Here is an 18,496-nt window from a genome sequence, read left to right on the forward strand (position 1 = left end):
GTTACAACAATTTAAGGTTTAAGATTTTTTTAAATGATGGGGTGTGCATCTTTTTCAGATGTCAGCTGGCAGAAGCTGGCCCTGGGGACTCAGGGCCTGTTGTGGATAACCAACAACTTAACCTGTTTTAACTTGAATTGCCAAAGGCACTATTGTGTTGAGCTTAGTAAACGATTTGAGTAAAAATACGTGAACAAATTGAGCTGAAATCAAATAAAGTCTGAGTTTTGACCGAGGGTTAAGGAAAGGTGGAGAGAGGTGGCGTTTTCCAGGTAGGGGTTCAAGACAGAAAGAGCAGCAGTGGAAAAGGTAGAAACGTTGGGTATTAGGAGCATATTCCGGGAACACTAAGTAACCTGGTGTGATTGAGGGGAAATGGAACCTCAGCTGTAACCTGGTGTGATTGGAGGGAGATGGAACCTCAGCTGGCCAGACCACGGAGTTACTGCTCTGAGCATCCACTCCAGGCAGTCTCTCAGCTTTCCCCTGTTTGTGCGTGCTAAGTCGCTCAGTCGTGTCCGATTCTGTGCGACACTATGGGCGGTAGCCCGCCAGGCTCCTCTGTCCATGGGATTCTTCAGGCAAGAATACTGGAGTGGATTGCCATGCCCTCTTCCAGGGGATCTTCCTGACCCAGGGATCGAACCCGCGTCTCTTACATCTCCTGCATTGGCAGGCAGGTTTTTTAACACTAGCGGCGCCAGCTGGGAAGCCCTGGTCACTTTTACTCGCCTTCTAACCCATTCTCGATTCGCCTTTCCAGAGCTCTGCTGGCTCCGCCCCCCTGGTAGTGCCTGTGGCCCCGCCCCCTAGGGAAAAACCTGGCAACGAGGTGGAGTCTCGAAGGGCTGCTCACCCCCGCCTTCTTATAGGCGCGCGAGGCTGCTAGTTGGCACCGTTTGATGACGTCACGGTCATTGACAGAGAAGCCTCGGCCTTCGCCACAGTAGCTAGCGGTAGTAAGAGTGAGTTGAGGTCCAGACAGGCTGGGGCGCCTTCAAAGGGCGCGGCGGAAAGGCCAGGGTTTTGTAGCCAGGGCGGCGGGTTTGTGGTCTGCAGTGTCGTGAGGCTGGGGGGGGGATTTGGAAGCCCATCGACCTGACTCCGGTATCAGGCTTAGGGGGCGTGTTGGAGGGGAGGCTGCGAAGGGCCGAGTGGGCGGCGTGGTAGTCAGGCCTGGGGGCTAGCAGAAACCTTAAGGTCGGGACTAGGGTGAGGGTGGCGAATGCTCGGGGTCTGGGCAGGGAGATTATCTTACAGGGTTCGGCTTTGGCGATGGGTGGACCACACTCACGAATCTCTCTCCCTTCCTTCGCCCGCTTGCTCCTGGTGGCTCACGCGGGCTGCAGGTGTAGCATGTCTAGTCTGGGGACCTTGGGTGGCGCCCGCGCCGGGCTAGGACTGTTGCTGGGCACCGCCGCGGGCCTTGGATTCCTATGTGCCCTTTATAGCCAGCGGTGGAAACGGACCCAGCGCCGCGGCCAGAGCCAGAGTCAGTCCAACTCTCTGGACTACACGCAGACTTCAGAGCCTGGACGCCAAGGTAGGAGCGGGGCTATTGAGGCCTCAGTGACTGTTGAGGGGGTGGGCTTGGGGTCGGGGCTGCTTGTAGCAGAACCTGCGGGACAGGACAACAGGAAAAACTAGGCGGGTGGGTGCGGGGCCCGAGAGTTTCAAGTTTGGGGAAAGTTTATCGAAAAGGAAAAGCAGTCTTCCTCTTCTGTCGTCTTTTTCCTGTGATCCCAGGAAAGTATATAGTGAAAAGGCTTAGCTTTCACTTTTAGTTCTGGCCGCAGAAGTGCTGTGTATGTATTAAAGTTACTTGCTTAGTGTGGTTGAGGTGTTTAATAAGTAAAGGTCCGAAAGAAAGTAAAAAGAGAATAGTCTTGGAGAAATTAAAATCTTTTGAGGCTTATGTATTAAATTAGGTTAATATTAACATTCGAAGACACCTTGGAGACTATATAGTTCAAGGTTTTGTTTTTTTAAATCCTTCTTATGAGTAAGTTGAGATTGAAAAAAGTTGTGTAACTTTCCCAAGGCTGTCACAGAGCAAGTAAGTGGCAGGATTGGGCTTGGTCACCTGGTCCTGTGGACTTCCCACAGCATGGGGCCGGGAGTGCACTTACTGCAGTTGAAGCTGAATATGGCTGGGAGCCAGACACAAATGGTTAGTACTTTCAGTTTTGGAAAACTTTAATGTTAACCCATTAGAGCAAAGCATCTAGGGCTCGTCCAAACCACTCCCCTCATGTGTGTGTGTGATAGAAGAGGGTTCAAGTCATCTTGCCTCATGTTCATTGGAAACACATGTTTCCTCTGATGACCAAATGCCAGTTAGTTTTTGAAGAGTCTTAAGAGTTTTCACCTTAGATTGCAATTGTTTGTCAGCATTTTAATAAGCTGGTAGTAACAGCGCTGCAAGTGTGCTTGCCCTTCCTTTCTTTTCCTTGTATTTTGTTTGTTGGTTTGTAATTTCTCAGCTGTAATCTTTCTTCTACTGAGGTTGGGAGGTGGTAGCCACATTCCCAGGGATCTTTCTTGCTTTACATACTGGAACATTGTTGGGTCTGTACAGTAATCCAGCCTTTATTGTTACTAGATTTCCTCTAACAGCTTTATGCTTGCTTGGACTGTGGGTCCTGCCTTTCTGGTTTCTCTCCTGTTTTTACATTTCCCAGTCCACTTGTCTTAGGTATCCGTTTTCTAGCATTTTAGAATTTACTTAGAGCTCAATTCAGGGCTTGGTGATGATGTTTTTTCCCAGTGGGGTTTGGGTGGGTTTTTCCTGGTGTACCTTTTCTCTCAGTAACTGCCCCTGTTTACCTTGCCACTCTCTGATAATACTAAATGAAGCTCTTGAGAGGAAAGAGTGTTCTTTGCTATTCTTTGTAAAGTGCAAGATCAGAATTTGAGTGAGCTCAGTTTCAGTTTTGCTGTGTGGTAAGGATTGACTGCCTGGGATTTGGGCAGCAGGGCAGCTATCCTGCCTTCTAGGTATCGCACTCTTGCGAGAGCATTCTACATTATCTGCCAAGGTGTACAGTGCTCATGAAGGGCCCTGGGTGCAAGGTTTTTGGAACAAAGGGCTCTTGTGGACTTTTTTGTTTTTTTCCCTTTGGCCATGCTTGCAAGATCTTAGTCCCCTAGCCGGGGATTGAACCTGGACCCTTGGTAGTGAAAGCATGGAATCTTAGCCACTAAACCACCAGAGAATTCCCTGGAGAGCTCTCGTTTAAAGATTGGGACCTTGATTTTTTTTTTTTTCCGGGTTTGTTACCTGGGACTTGTGAATATCTGACCCTCAAAGATCTTTATACATTGAACTCCAGTGAGAAGTAAGAGTTCTTGAGTTCTGGGTGCAGGATCTTCTCGTCCCTCTAGCCCACGGGCATCGCTGTCTCCTGTCCTCCGTCCTTCAGTCAGGCCGTTGCGGGCAGCCCCGGGTGAGGCTGGTGATGCTGCAGTGCTCTCAAGCCTTCCACGAGGGCAGGAGGTGGTACTGGACCGCCTGGAGTTCGTGCTGACCAGCCTGGTGGCGCTGCGGCGGGAGGTAGAAGAGCTGAGGAGCAGCCTGCAGGGGCTTGCTGGGCAGATTGTGGGGGAGGTCCGGTGAGTATTGCAGCCTTCCTTGCTGCCTTGGCCCCTGCACCCTAGCTTTTCCTCGCCCCGACAGCTTTCTCAGCCTTTGTTGTCTGTCTGTAAGGACACAGCCAGTTTTCTGGCTTCTCACCTCTCTGGCAGGGAAGCCATGTGCTTGATTCCTTGCCTTACCTGAGTTCTTGCTGCCTTTGGGCCCTCAGGGTCTATTGCAGCAGCTGAAATACTTTGTCCTGTTTAACCTGGTCTGCTCTGTAGGCTGGGTCCCGCCAGCTGCCCTTCTTGCTCTCCTGAGGGCAGAGACCCCAGAGTTTCTCTGCTTTGGGCCCTTTAATGAGCAGCAGTAGTAAGAGGCTCCCTCATGGTGAGGGGAAAGGCAGGCTGGAAGGGCCTAATGGCACCCTCTGGAAAGGAGCTTACTTTTCAGATCACATATGGAAGAGAACCAGAAAGTGGCTCGGCGGCGAAGGTTCCCATTTGCCCGGGAGAGGAGTGACTCTACCGGCTCCAGCTCTGTCTACTTCACGGCTGCCTCAGGAGCCACGTTCACGGATGCCGAGAGTGAAGGCGGGTGAGTCATGTCTCCTGGAGACAGCTGTGGCTTCAGCCAGGTTACATTGTGTAAAAGTAATGTTCAGAATGAAAAGTTCACACCAAGCTGCTGTAAATAATTTTTAGAACAAGGTAAGGATATAAACAAATGAAATACAAAACAGTTGAAATAAGAAAAACCATCCACCACATGTCATCCGGACAGATGGGAATGTTTAACAGCAGTTAGTGTTTGCATCTGTTATTTTTCTCAGAGTAGGTTTGCTTTTTACCTAGTTATTAGATCCTTTATTTTTGTTTTATTGTAACGTCGGTTGGGTGGTTTCCTGTTATCAGGAGGACTTTGTAAGCTTTGTCTTAACGGCCGTATTTCCTTCACTGAGTGACTGGGCCAGGTCTACAGAGCTGTCTAAGCGCTAAGCACGCTCCCTCCCTCGGGAAGTTCTCTTCCCACGGGGAGATCCACTTGTGCGCCCTTGCCCTCTTCACAGGTGGGCGGTGACTCACCTGAGTAACTGGTGGGCCAGCAGGTCTGGCCATAGGCCTTACTGTGAGACAGGGCTGCAGGCAGGAGTCTGGTGGAACGCCCAGGTTGGTCAGGCTGAGGGCTTTTTGGTTTTAAACCACTGGTGCCATTTTGAAATTTCCATCCCACGGATGGAGTCTGAATGAACATCTTCGTTGCAGTGCTGTTAATAGCAGCGTCTGCCCGTGTCTGCTTCGAGGCCGCCATCCAGGTGGCCCACGTGGGGTCTAGAGGCTGGTCTCTCTTTGTGGCCTTTGCTGACCTTTCTCCCCCTTCAAAGAAGAGGCTGGTGAAGTGAGCAGTCAGGCCTGTCCTTTCAGGGCAGAACGACTGGTGTAGCTCCAAACATACACATGGAAACCAGAAGCTAAACCAGTCATTCATGATCTTTGCAGCATGTCCCTCTTCAGCTGAAACACTTCATAATATTAACCAGTTTATTCCTCCTTTGTGACAGACAGGTGGGAAGCACTTCAGAGGTATTTCCTTAGTCTCACAAAGGAGAGAGAGGAGCATCTCTTAAGGAGCATTTCTAAGCAACCCAAGGAAGCCAGTTACTTGACATTTGAACTTTATGAGTGTGGAACATAAGGACAGGTCACAGCTCTGCCCAAGACTAGGATAATAGAACTCAAACCCCTTCATGATGATTTTAAGAAATTGTACAGGCTTCTGGGGGCAGCACGAGCCAGAGTGATTAACCAGGGAAGTTTATGGGTGCTTCGTAGCTTAGGGTGCTCACTGGGGCTCCCAAAGCCATACAGGGCAGGACAGGGCTGCCAGCTGCCTGTAGCAGCTGGAGAGAAAGGGTGGCTTCCTTAATAACAGCTCCAGCAGGCTTAGCCTTGTGACCGATCCTGTGGCATGTGGAAGCCGATGGTCGTGCATGGTGCAAGACTGGTTTAGCCGACTGCTCTCAGGAGCAATGGCCGTGGTGAATCATTCATTTGGTCATGGTCAAGGAGACCAAGCCTTGGGAATGGCTTATTATTTTTTTTTAATTTTATTTTTAAACTTTACAATATTGTATTGGTTTTGCCAAATATCGAAATGAATCCGCCACAGGTATACATGTGTTCCCCATCCTGAACCCTTCTCCCTCCTCCTTCCCCATACCATCCCTCTGGGTCGTCCCACTGCACCAGCCCCAAGCATCCAGTATCGTGCATCGAACCTGGACTGGCGACTTGTTCCATATATGATATTGGGAATGGCTTTAAACCTGTGGGCCCTGGGGAAGGAGAGCTTCTTTGAGGGATGAAAGAATAAGACTATTTGATGGACAGCTCTGCGCCACTGAAAGCTGTGTTCTCGCTTTCTTCCAAATAAAACAGCTCCCAGGGGATCAGCTGAATATGCCAGAGTCCGAATCACTGGGTGGGTCAGTGAGCTTGTTCCCAGAGCCTTGTTGCAAATGCAGCTTTACTTCCCTCCTTGCAAAACCCAACTCGCCCTAATACCAGCTCCCCTGGCAAACCTGCCCAGGCATTCCAGCCAGGAGCCACTGCCGGCAGCCTCATTGCCACTCCTCCTTGGGTGTTTGCTTATCACCTCATTCCTCTTGGTCTTATCTTCCCCGCCACTGTGGGGTCAGGGCCCAGGCCTGCTTGTCTTTGCCTCAGCTCAGCACCTCTTACGGGGCTTAGCAGTTGGAGGAAAGAAATGTACTTGCTGGGAGGGCTGTGTGTGTAAGAGTCCTTGATCCCTGATGCGGGGGCTCCCCTTAAGGAGCAGAGTTGGCCTCCTTGCCTCAAGGGAGCCTGGAGTCCTTGCTCCACAGTGGGAACAGTGTGTCTAGCTTGAGTGCACAGGACCAAAGGACCTTTTCAGAGGTCTGTACTCATCTCAAAAGCTGCCGGGCATGTTGAACAAAAGGGTCACCACTTTTTCTCTGGTGGATTTCACCAGCAGGTGGGTATGTGGTCCAAGAAATGTGGGAGAATGCTGCGATACCAGCTGTCACTGGGTGGCAGCAAGGTCCCCCGACCTCTCCTTTTCCTTGCCCATGTGAACTCCCCGGCCTTTACGGCCCAGAGCGATCACAGCACTGAAGGACCTTCCTCCCTGCTTCCTTCCCTGGAGACTGCGCTCAGGCAGGATGAGAGCAGGGGTCTCTCCCCATATGCCGAGGCAGCCTTCAGCTGAGCAGGGAATGAGTGGGGTCTCCTCTTCTTTTTGCAACATGAAGTGATGAGACTCAAGCTTGCACCTGCCAAAAATTCATTTACTCATTTTGCCTCTGGGCCTGGTTGGGCTGAGTAGGGGCACTGGTAGCCACTGATTTGACTTTCTGGATGGGGCAGGTTATTGTCTAAGCCTAGGAGCCTAAGAGAGTTTCTCTAGGCTGCCCCTGTGTGGTCTTGCTCACCACCACCCAGGTTGGTTGTGAAATCTGATACCACTTTTCCTTGTCCCTTTTTTTTACTGCAAATTGCTTGAGGGGGGAGATACTTCTATAACCTCTTTAAAAAGCAAGGTTAAGAAGGTTTTAAATATTTTCCAATTTCTTGTAATAGATGTTTCTGGAGCCCCTTTGTTAAATGCATCTGAAAGCTCCCCTATAAAGAAATAGGATGGATGGACTGGACCCCAGGTCTGGTTACTCACTTGGTCCCTGTCCTCTCTGGCTTTGCAGACGAGGAGGACAGCACTTGGACCTGCAGTACTCAGCCCCCTTGACCTTAGGCTATCTTGTTGTGACTTTGTTTGTGTCTCTCCTTCGGGTCTGATTTGCTCCAGCCACAGGGATCCTACCTGTCTTTTATTTCAGGATGGAGGAAGGCCTATCCTTAAGTGACTCAAGGATCTTCCCTGTGTCTTGGAACCTGCTAGCTCAGACAGAACCTGCTTTTCTTTCACTCAGCCTGGGGGCTCTTTGGTGTCTGGTTGTGACCCCTCGAAGCCTTATCTTCTGCTCTGCTCGGTTTTTGTCTGACTCAGTTGGCAGTTGGAGAAAACAGTATCATTAGCTGCTGGTGGAGGCAAAGATCCAGGAGAAACAGTGGATGCAATCAGAGTTGAGCTCCCCAGGAGACACCTGGATGGCAGCCCCACAGACACCTTCCTAAGGGATTGCTTGCATCTTCTGCCTTTCTTGCTTCCAGCTGCAGCCCTCCCCCGCTCCCCCCACCAGTTCCCAAGGTTTCCAAGGGCTACTCCTGTTGTGGTTGAGGTTTGGTTACTGACTTGGAACAGAGGTATACATTGAATTGAGAAAGAAAATATGTATATCTGTGGCTACCCACAGCCACAGAGGCTGGCATCCACCCATGTTGGTTCTGGCAGGTGCATTTGGCTGATAAAGCAAAAATGATTGACAAACCCTTCCCCTCGTGAGCCATCGAGCTCCACCTACATCTGAAGGTTTTTATCTTAAACTTTTATTACTTTACTTATAAGAATATATGGTCCCTAAAGCAATCCCATCTAATACTAAAATATAGGGGGGATATTAATTCCTCTGCCCTGAGAGGTCTACTGACATTTTGTTGATACCTTTCTAGGCTTTCTCTGTTTTCTGGCAGACGTGGTGGTAGCTAAGTAGGGGCTTCTCATATCGGCCTCTGACTGTCACAGGGCTCCGAGTTGGTCACTCTTCCCCTCCCAGATCATTTTCCTGTGGTTCCCTAGGAAGCATTCTCTCAGGACTGAGTCCCCCCTCAGTGAGGGGCATGGCTCACGGTCAGTGCTGATGGCTGCAGCGCTGTGGAGAGCCCCTCTGTGGAGGAGGCTAGACCCCTGGTGATCTGAGGTTAAGTAATCCCCTCCCTTGCCCTTGTCACTTTGTTTCCCCGCCACAGTTACACAACAGCCAATGCTGAGTCTGACTATGAGCGGGACTCTGAAAGGGAGAGTGACGGTGACGGTGAAGATGAAGTGAGCTGCGAGACCGTGAAGATGGGCAGAAAGGACTCCTTGGACCTGGAGGTGGAGGTGGCTTTGGGTCTGGAGCCTGAAGCCCCGGAGGCTGGAGGCTCCCCTGGCCAGGAAGATGTGATGCCGCTCCTGCAGCAGGCAGACGAGCTGCACCAGGGCAGTGAGCAGGGCAAGCGGGAGGGCTTCCAGCTGCTGCTCAACAACAAGCTGGTGGTGAGGCTCCAACAGCCCGTCTACCCTCCTTCCCCTGCTCACTCCCACGAGTATGTCAGTGACCCTGCCAGGTGACATGGGAAGGGAAATGAGGGTGACACGGCGAGTTTCTGCATCTACCCTCAGGGTCGTACACCCTTTTCCAAGGAGGCCAAGTGCTGCCCCTAGGGGCCTGTGTACTCCCTGCCCCAGCGCTTCCTCCCCCACCACCCCCTGGGTCGTTGGCTCTGGCTCTCAGCATAGGGAGAAATGTGGAAAGAACTGAAACTTTCCCCTTTTATTTCCCTGAGGCAGACCCACAGCTGCTTGCCCCATTTGAAGTTTTCATCACCAGTGACAAGTGTCTGGGTCACTCAATCACAATTTCCTTCTCAAGTTCACTGCCAGAATTTATGCAGAAAGACTGAAGGCAGGAGAAGGGGACGACAGGATGAGATGGTTTGGTTCGGTGGCATCACCGACTTGATGGACATGAGTTTGAGTAGGCTCCGGGAGTTGGTGATGGACAGGGAAGCCTGGCGTGCTGCAGTCCATGGTGTCGCAGAGTTGGACGCGACTGAAGTGAACTGAGCTATAAATGCCCTCAGTTAGAATTTCCCTTTTCCTGGGCCTTGCCACGTGCTCTTGCTCTGACTCATTACATGTTGGAGTTGGCCTTCCCTCCTCACAGCATTGGGAGGCCAGGAGGCACCCACTCTGTGGGTTGTGCAGTCTACTGACTAGAGATGATGTCACCACCTAACTGCAGGTGAGAGGCCATGTAGATGGCCTGATATCAGTGTTTACGACACAGAGAGAAGGTCAGGGCTCCAGTTCTCTGCAGCTGAGAAGGGGCCCTCATCCCTCTCTTTGGATTGCAGCATGGAAGCCGGCAGGACTTTCTCTGGCGCCTGGCCCGGGCCTACAGTGATATGTGTGAGCTTACCGAGGAGGCGAGTGAGAAGAGGTCCTATGCCCTAAGTGGTAAGTGCTGACAGCCTCCTGGTGCAACTGACTGATTCTGAGGGTGGAGCCAGCCCAGTGGCTTGGGGCCCAGGGGACCCACCAAGACGCAGGCTATCAGGGCAGCTGGGGCTCAGGTACTCAGCAGGGACAGACTGGCTCCCAGAGACCCATTTCCTCCTGGAGACACAGAATAGTCTCTGCTTTTCTGCACGGTATGGGGCTTGAGTCACACAGGCATACGTGACTGTAGCACAGCTGGCCTTGAATATCAGTGATTTGAGCAGCGCAAGCACATACAGTCCATGGTTGCTTGGGCCTGAGGATTTGTTGTTGCTTAGTTGCTAAGTTGTGTCGGACTCTGCAACTCCATGGACTGTAGCCTGCCAGGCTCCTGTCCATGGGATTTCCCAGGCAAGAACAATGGAGTTGCCATTTTCTTCTCCAGGGGATCTTTCTGACCCAGGGATTGAACCCTCGTCTCCTGTACTGGCAGGCAGATTCTCTACTGGTGAGCCAGAGGGCTGACTATGTTACACGTGGATTTCTGACTGGGCAGAGGGCCAGTAACCCCTGCATTGTTCAGGGTCAATTGTAGTTGTTTCATTAGCACTCTTCTTTGTCCTAATTCTTTAACTACAAAGGGCAAAACCTTTCTTAACCCGAGGAGGGTTTTTTTTTTTGCTGCTGTTTAAGACTCTAGTTTCAGTTATGGAGCCTGTGGGGCAGGTGTTTAAGAACATAATGAGTGGAGTACGTTTGGTGAGTGCCAGGAAGGAGTAGTTTGGGAGAATACCACTAGCCTACAAGCCCGTGGGGTCTACTAGCCAGCTCTGTTGTCAGAACCTGTCCCCGGGCATGTAGGGTGCATCTGACTCATGCCAGGTTCATGGCCTGTCCTCTACTGTCGTGAAGTTAAGACCCTTGAGATTTTAGAGACTGGTTTTACAGGCAAGATGTGTCCCGCCTAGCTACACAGCCTCTGAGTCAGGCACCGTCGGTGGACTTCCACATCTTGTAGTACAGCCTCGCAGACATTGAATTTTTGATAATGTAGAGTCTGACAGTACCTCAAGGTCGTCATTCTATAAACTGTTGTAGAATTCTGCCAATACAGAAAGGTCAATTGAGCTGAATGTTTGATCTTCAGAAAAACCCCTGGAAGTTTTAACTGAAGGTGCTTAATTACTGTCTGTTTCTTTTCAAAAGTTTCTGCTACCTTTCCTGTGTTTCAGGTGAGGATTCTGATCAGCATTTGGGGCTGGTGTCTGGACTCTTGGTGGCAACAACCACCTTTCCTTTTCCTTTTGATCATCTCTTAGTACTAATAGCCAACGTGAACCCTGAAGGTGGAGAGGGAGCAGTGGTTAGAGAAGCAGCTATGCCCACACTGGTATGGCTCCTTGTAGCACCCCCAGACAGATCTGTTCCTTCTGGAGGTCAGGGGACTATGGAGAGACTTTGAAGGCTCTGCTCTGTGATTCTAGCCTTTTAGGACCATTGTTGGTGGATCTAAAGTTCATTTGGTGTTGCCTCTAGAAGCTGGACCATCAGGAGGCTGCAGGAACTGGTTGCCTCATTCTTCACCGTTATTTCCCTAGTGAGTGAGTGCTTTGAAGCGGGCAGAGTGAAGTCCCCTAAAAGACAGTGTCCCTCAGTGGTAGAGCCACATGGTTCTGCTTGGATAGGGGAATTGTAGGGTTCTCACCTGTTCTCTTTAAATGTATTTGTTGCATATACAAAATTATACCATGATTACTATCACTTATACATGAGGAAACATTTCAGATTAGCCAGCCTATCACCTTAACACCTTACTTTTGTTCCATTCCCTGTGTTCCCTTTCAAGCCCTCGCCATTGAAAATTTCTTTTTATTATTTCAAATTTTTATTATACAGTTGACTTAACAATGTTTCAGAGGTACAGCAAAGTTATTCAGTTATACCTAGATATACTTTGCAGATTCTTTTCCATTATAGGTTATTACAAGATATTCAATATAGTTCTCTGCTACACAGTAGGTCCTTGTTGTTTATCTATTTAATATATAGTAGTTCATATCTGTTAATCTCAAATTCCAAATTTATCCCTCCCCTTTGGTAACTAGTTTGTTTTCTGAGTCTGTTTTGTAAATAAGTTCATTTGTATCATTTTTAAAAAATGTTTCACACATAAGTGATGTATATTTGTCTTTCTCTGTCTTATTTATTTCACTTAGTATGATCTCTAGGTCTGTCCATGTTGCTAAAAATGGCATTATTTCATTCTCTTTTATGGAAGCCCTCTTCTAATCAGATGTCCCATTTCGCAGTGTTCTGTTTTCTCCAGTGCGTAGGTGTAACGGTTCTCATCTGGAGGGCTCCAGCTCCTTGATGTTCTAGGGGACCCTTGTCAAGAGCCTGCATGTGTTTAGGCCTTGATTTCTGTTAGTTTTGGTGCCTGGAAAACTTGGGTAAGGACTACATGAAAGTCATCCTTGGTCAGATGCCAGGTCATTTGGCTCTAGTGAGGAGTTCTGGCCCAGAGCCATGGTTACTGTTCCTAGATCATGGTCCTCTTGAGAATCCAATCAAAGCTGTGGACCCTCTCAAGAAAATGGACTTATGCCTAATATTTCAGTGGGATTTCATGGACACCCTAAGGCCTATCCACAGACCCCAAATCAAAAACTCTCCAGGTAATGATCTACTAGGGCAACTGTGATTGCTTTCGAGTCCTTTTATATTTGCAGTGCTCTGAGCATGTCGGGTGGGTGTTGTATAGCTGGGACAGCTGATGACAGAGATAGGGAAAGCAAGGCAAAGTGGAAGTTATCCTTGAAAAGCTATTTGTATCTCTTCACTCTGCTCAAGTGCATAACTATTTATAAGTCCTGCTTGGGTGGGAACTGTGAGAGCTAGAGCAGACCATCCTCCCACAGCCTTTCCCGTGGAGGGGTCACGGGAGCCCGAGTCAACTCTGGATCACTTCTGTCTTACAGGAAAAGAAGAAGCTGAGGTCGCTCTGGAGAAGGGGAATGAGAATGCGGAGTGTCATCAGTGGTAATAACACCCTACAGGGCCCCAGAAAGAGCCCAGCATGGGTTAGAGTGGAGCAGAGCCCTTTCTTTTCTCTGCCCTGGCCAAACAGGCATTTGCCAGAGGCACCAGGAGAGGAAGCTCTGGCCTTTATTTTCATATGTCCCAATCCTCCCCCAAGCCAGGGACCCAGGGGAGTTTCCTTCGGGAAGTGCTTTGGGAGTGAGACAAGGGAAGAGTAGTACAGCTTCCTGTTGAAACTTGGAGAAATGAGTAGCTTTCTTATGTCATCCCTGGCTTCAACCTTGAGGCTCCTGGCTCCTCAGGGAGGTTGGGACATTGGCCGTTCCCCTCTCCCATACAAGCTCTTCATTCCCCTAGCTGTGATCCCTGGCTGGTGGTGGACTTTGGCTTCTTCGCTTTGCTGGCATGAGGAAACATAGATGTGAGCTCACCCCCAGGAAGTTCAGCAGTCAGTATTAGTCCACAAAAGCATCAGCCCTGTTTGTGATCTCATGTGGGCAAAGTCCTGCCACCTTGTGTGGGTCAGGGCCAACCTGGAGGCCTGGTTCTAGCATCTCAGTTTTAGTCAGTGTTCCTTTTCCACTCCCTGCTGCTTTCTGTAACTCTGCCCTCAGATTGTGAGCTGGAGAGGCCTTGTTTCCCCATCTGTTGCTGAAACTTTGCAGTGCCTCTTTTTAGATGCCAGGTCACTGTTTCTTAGACCTTTGTTTTTAAAGACAGAAAATGGGAAGCTGGATGGCTTTGTTTCCCTGGGAGGGTGTGGAGGAGAGGGCTGAAATCGGAGGCCTTTTCTTCCTCTGCTTCTGTTGCTAATTTTAGAGTATCCCCTTCCCAAACAGCTTCCCAGTGACATACCAACTAAGCAGACAGTGTATTCACGTTTCTTACACATTGATGCTGATTTTTAGAGACCTGCTTAAGTTTTTATGACAGCTATGGCTATACTGATCATGAGGGGACATTTGGATTGAGACCTTGTCTAAATTTTAAGTATAAAAGAGCCCACTTTTTGTACCCAGTGTACTTTGGGGAACTGTGAACCTACCACTGTATCTGCTGAAGAATATGAATTGGGACCATAGGTCTGTGAAAAGAGGAATTATGTACAGATGAAGTACTGGGCAGTGCCGTCAGCCCTGGGTGGGAAGCCCCTTCCTGGCAGGGACGGTCCTCAGTTCTGAGCCTGCCGCTGCTCTCCCCCTAGGTATGCAGTGCTTTGTGGTCAGCTGGCTGAGCATGAGGGCATCCAGAGGCGCATCCAGAGTGGCTTTAGCTTCAAGGTGAGAAAGGCTTCTCTTCCTTCCCTGGTGCTGGTCTCATGCAGATTACCTGCTCCAACCTAGCTCTTTGCAAAGGTGTTCCTACCCTACAGCTCTGTGACTTGCCTTTCTTCCCTTAGTAACTCTGCTCTCTGATGTTAACTTGTTTGTATTTCCGCTCTAGGAGCATGTGGACAAAGCCATTGCTCTCAAGCCAGAAAACCCCATGGCTCACTTTCTCCTCGGCAGGTGGTGCTACCAGGTGAGCTAGATTTCAGGGCTTGACACAAGGGCCCAAACTACCCTGAGACACTGATCACCTTGCAGTGAAGATCAGGTCACCTCAGCATGGTCTGGCTTATGTGTCCTTCCCTCCAGACAGTCATGGGAGTGGTGACTGGATGCAGTCCTATTTGGCCTCTTTTCCTTTCAGTACAGAACATTTATTGTTCTTAAAGATACTTAAGTTTATAGTTACACCTTGATCTTTTGATGGCAGGTCTCTCACCTGAGCTGGCTAGAAAAAAAAACTGCGACAGCCTTGAGTGAAAGCCCCCTTGGTGCTACTGTGCAGGATGCCCTCTCAAGCTTCCTAAAGGTATCAGGGAGGGAAGGGAAGGGTGGACAGCAGCCAGAAAGGCCGGGGTGACCTTGTTTTCCCTAAGGACATTAGTGTATTGGGAGGGGTTTCTGGTAGAGGGCAGTTTTATGTGTGCCTGTTCTGTGGAAAATGAGAAACCACTGGAAGGGCTTATTAAAAAAATGTAGACTCACTGAATCAATCTCCAGGTTGGATACTGAACTCTAATAAACTTTAGCCTGACTTGGATTTCGGAACCTCTTACTGAAATGCATTCTCCCTTCTCTAGGCTGAAGAACTACAGCCAGGATTTTCCAAAGCAGGAAGGATATATATTTGTAAGGTAAACTCATCTGCCCATTTCAACATAGATGAAATATATGTATGTTGATACTTTTTCTTGAAAACATACACTCATTCCCTTCTAGTCTCCTGGTGGTATTTCTCCCAGGTTTTCACTGTTGTCTCTTCTCAGTGCTACAAAGAACTAGGGAAAAACCCTGAAGCTAAAGAGTGGATGAAGTTGGCCCTGGAGCTGCCAAATGTCACTAAAGAGGTAATACTTAAGAGCTTTTCTAATACAGGGTTCTTTCACTGAGTCATTATGTGACTTTTCAGGAAAGAATGTCTTCCCGTGGTTCTTATTTCCCTCCAAAAGAGAGTCTGCACTTTGCATGTGGGATTTTTCGTATACATCTCACCTGGGGAGGAGACAGAGTTCGTAGGTTCCAGGTTGTCCTGGGAAAGTGGGAAAAAGACTGGTAATAGCAAGGAAGCAAAGGGCCCATTCTCAGGTACCAATGGTTTAGGAAATGTTGGCTTGGATTTAAAGTCCTAGTCTTATTCTCTTGTCTTCCTAGGATTCAGCTTTCCAGAAGGACCTGGAAGAATTGGAAGTAATTTTAGGAGAATAATCACATTTCAGTGGGCTTCATGACTCGAGGAAGGAAAAAAATTAAGTCTTTTCCCCTTAGGTCCTGCTTAGATCAGGAAACTGAGCAAGACTGCTTAAGGGAGTGTCTTGACTCCTAGGTCTGACTGCTGCTTGCTACAATTCCCCAATTTCTTCCTACTGGTTAATTTATTCTAATCCCTTACCTAATCTGAAATTGGGGAAGTACTTGAGACCTGGGTTTCTATTACTTTTTCCATAAAGTGAGTTCTCAAAAAATCAAGACTAGTATACACCTGCCCTAGGGTAGAGTGTGGATAAAACACTGGAGGCTCCCTTTCAACTGCTGCTGAGGTGGATGAACTCCAAAGAGCTATAGGAACAAAACACAGAATGTGTACTCTCTAATCTTTTTCACTGATTAATATTCAGAACCAAAATATATAGTCCTAAGATCACACACCCCAACCTACCAGGGCAGAAGGTCGGGGAGTCCATGGGTATTGCCTCTGCTCAATCTATCATGTGGATCGTAACTGTACTCCTGGGCTGAGCGCTGGACCACCTGACTTCCAGTGTCCTGGCAGCTTTTGGAACAGCAGTGCATAAGGCTTATGACTGAAAATGATGATCTGAAGAGTTGCCTGGAATATATTTTGGTATAAACTTGAAATAAATCCAAAATTTAAACTTAACTAGAAGTGATTATAATCCCCTTTCTATGTTTGTTTTCATCTCCTTATTCTTTCTTGGCACTTCAATAACTGTTTCCTACTGGGAGGCTATTGCAGACAAGTAGAAAAATAGTAACAAATAGTTTAGAATAAGCTCTTTGGTTAAAGAAAAATTGAGACAAGTTTTTAGGTCAAGGTCACTTAAAATACTTTATAGATCTAAAAGACTGAGATGCTTTTATATAAGAACCAAGCTTTCATTCCAGAGTCTGTCACTGTGGGTTTATTACGTCATTCCAGGTTTGTTTTGTGATGGAAAAAAATGGAGGAAGATTTAGGAGGCACTCTGGTCTATAGTCAGGGAACAGCTGTTTTTAAAACAAAGTTGCATTAAATTTTGTCCTCCTATCTCCTTACATAGAGTAGGCTCAACACAGGCAACAGCCGAGATTTGCACTGCCTCTCCACCCAATTCTAGCCAAGAGGCCCTCTGAAAGTGGAAGAGTTGCTTAAAACTCATGCTGAGTAGAAGTGAAGGGGAAGGAGTAATCTCAAAGCCCTAAAAAGCAGAATAATCTAGGCAAGTACCAGATTTATACAGTACAAACCTTAATAGAAACAAAGGCCATAGGAATGCTATGGAGTAGCTATCTTGCGATATTTTCTATGAGTTTAAAGGAGAATAAAGGGAATCACCTGAAGGTTGGGACTTCCCCTTTAAAACTGAAAATGTAAAGTAATAGAAACTGATCATTCCTTCCCAGAGCTAAAACAGTATTATGCAGGCCCTATGTTGAAATATTCAGCTTGTACCAGGATAACTCCTATAAATAGCACATTCCCTACAAATAACTACTTTATTAGCAGCCCCACACTGAATCTACTTAAAGAGCTTCTGAAATGAGTATCTTGAATTGCTCTTAATATTAAAACAAAATTCTTACATAAACTAATTCAGACATACAAACTTAAAAACCTGCTTCTGATTTAACAGTTTTTACTGATGGAGGGAAAAGAACCTGTGAGGCGACCCACTCCATTTGCTACGTAGCTCAGGTATTTTTTCCCCAACATTAACACAGAGAAGTCAGGTCTCTCCAGCTTTAGTTAGTTCTCTTGGAGACATAAGAGTGGCCAACAGCAGTTAGTTCTGAGTCAATCCCAAGGCACTATGATGTCAAAGGTATTTCACACCTACCCCCCAAACCAAAGAATTCACATAGAGATTAATATATTCTAGAAGGAATAAACATTTCAGGTCAGCTTGTGACTACTGACTTGTCTCGTGTTTACACCGTAAGAAAAGCTGATATAATAGCTGTTTTCCTGAAAGCCTTTTTCTGCAGTCACAATAGGAAGAAGCCTGTGAAAAACTCCAGGGAGCAGTCCTTTCCATTAGTCTGCAGCGCTTAAGGTTTATCACAGGAAAAAAAACAATTCAGTCTTTGGCATCTCCCACTCCATCTGCATTGATGGCAAACATTGCTTCAGCTTCAGGAAGACAAGGAGAGTCATAGATTTTGCAGATTCTGGTTTCCCCTCTTCCTTTTCGCAGGTACAGTCTGCGGCAAAGACACAGACCAAAGCACCAAAATTACTATAATTAAAAAATTCTATTCCTGATCTATTTATGGTAGATCTAAAAGGTTTTTAGACTTATATGCTAACTAGAAGGATTTTAGGGGATCTTTCTGTATTCCTTAGGGTACTTCTAATCCAGAGAAATCCATTTCTGCTCACCCCCTGCCCCCAGTGGATTTCCTATATTGAAACCTTTTTTAAAAAAAATGATGAGACATTAATTCTTCAAATGTATTCTTCCACACTTGAGCTTTTAATTCCTTTGTGAACTAAAAGCAAACATTTGTTTTAACCAGAGCGTGATAATTAGGTTAAGCAAAGGCTCCTGTGTCTAATTACAGACTAGGCCTTTAACAAGGTGTAAATGGAAATATTCTTTTCATGTCCACCTCACAGTAATATGACATTCCACAATGAAGCGCCTGTCCCATCACTGTACCTTGTTGTTGAGGCGTGAGCAATGATATTTCCTCCAATAGGTTTTTTAGGATCTGCAGCAAACATGGCTGCTCCATCCACTTGGGCTACCACCTGGTTGGTGATTACCACTGCTACACCAAACTGACAGGGAAAGGATAAACGTCATTTTTTGTGGTCAGACATTCCAAGAACCTTACTGCTGCCACTCCATCCCCCACAAAGCAATGAATGACTAAAGTCTCTATATCTAACTGATATCTTGATACCAGACTCCAGTATTGGCCTCCTGGCAAGGCTACTAGAATTCATAGCTCTTGAAATTAGGTATTCTCTGTCCCT

At 47.7% G+C, this 18,496-nt stretch overlaps 2 protein-coding genes across 12 annotated transcripts in view; one reads left to right on the forward strand and one right to left on the reverse strand.

Annotated features, from left to right (window-relative positions):
• The first annotated feature begins 913 nt into the window (after positions 1-913).
• Positions 914-16,177, forward strand: RMDN3 (regulator of microtubule dynamics 3). 11 transcript variants are annotated; one of them, XM_086321873.1, is made up of 13 exons: positions 914-1,107; positions 1,350-1,543; positions 3,366-3,612; positions 4,028-4,171; positions 8,479-8,767; positions 9,628-9,730; positions 12,691-12,751; positions 13,956-14,031; positions 14,195-14,272; positions 14,510-14,608; positions 14,880-14,933; positions 15,042-15,146; positions 15,451-16,177. In XM_086321873.1, exons 2-13 carry the CDS (start codon positions 1,357-1,359, stop codon positions 15,502-15,504), a joined length of 1,497 nt encoding a protein of 498 aa, XP_086177999.1. In that variant the 5' UTR covers positions 914-1,107; positions 1,350-1,356; the 3' UTR covers positions 15,505-16,177. The 11 variants fall into 11 exon arrangements, 8 of the variants coding, with proteins under 8 accessions (XP_086177999.1, XP_086178003.1, XP_086178005.1 ...); XM_086321877.1 differs by having other exon boundaries at positions 15,066-15,146; XM_086321879.1 differs by having other exon boundaries at positions 3,423-3,612.
• Positions 16,178-16,423: 246 nt separating this feature from the next.
• Positions 16,424-18,496, reverse strand: part of RAD51 (RAD51 recombinase) — a 35,614-nt gene continuing 33,541 nt past the window's right edge. Inside the window, exons 9-10 of the mRNA XM_086321885.1 lie at positions 18,177-18,298; positions 16,424-17,718 (exon numbers count right to left, since the gene is read on the reverse strand). Of these exons, the coding sequence (XP_086178011.1) occupies positions 17,595-17,718; positions 18,177-18,298 (246 nt within the window). The 3' untranslated portion in view covers positions 16,424-17,594. The remainder of the gene's footprint in view (positions 17,719-18,176; positions 18,299-18,496) is intronic.

The sequence above is a fragment of the Bos grunniens genome, chromosome 10 (genome assembly GCF_055505025.1).
Source record: "Bos grunniens cultivar Pamir isolate PY7600 chromosome 10, Bosgru_T2T1.0, whole genome shotgun sequence".
NCBI classification, from domain to species: Eukaryota; Metazoa; Chordata; class Mammalia; order Artiodactyla; family Bovidae; genus Bos; species Bos grunniens.

Coding starts and splice junctions, on each gene's coding strand:
- RMDN3 (XM_086321873.1), top strand. CDS start 1,357: ATGTCTAGTCTGGGGACCTTGGGTGGCGCCCGCGCCGGGCTAGGACTG. Junction 9,731..12,690: donor GAGGTCCTATGCCCTAAGTG/GTAAGTGCTGAC, acceptor TCTGTCTTACAG/GAAAAGAAGAAGCTGAGGTC. Junction 14,609..14,879: donor CCCTCTCAAGCTTCCTAAAG/GTATCAGGGAGG, acceptor TCCCTTCTCTAG/GCTGAAGAACTACAGCCAGG.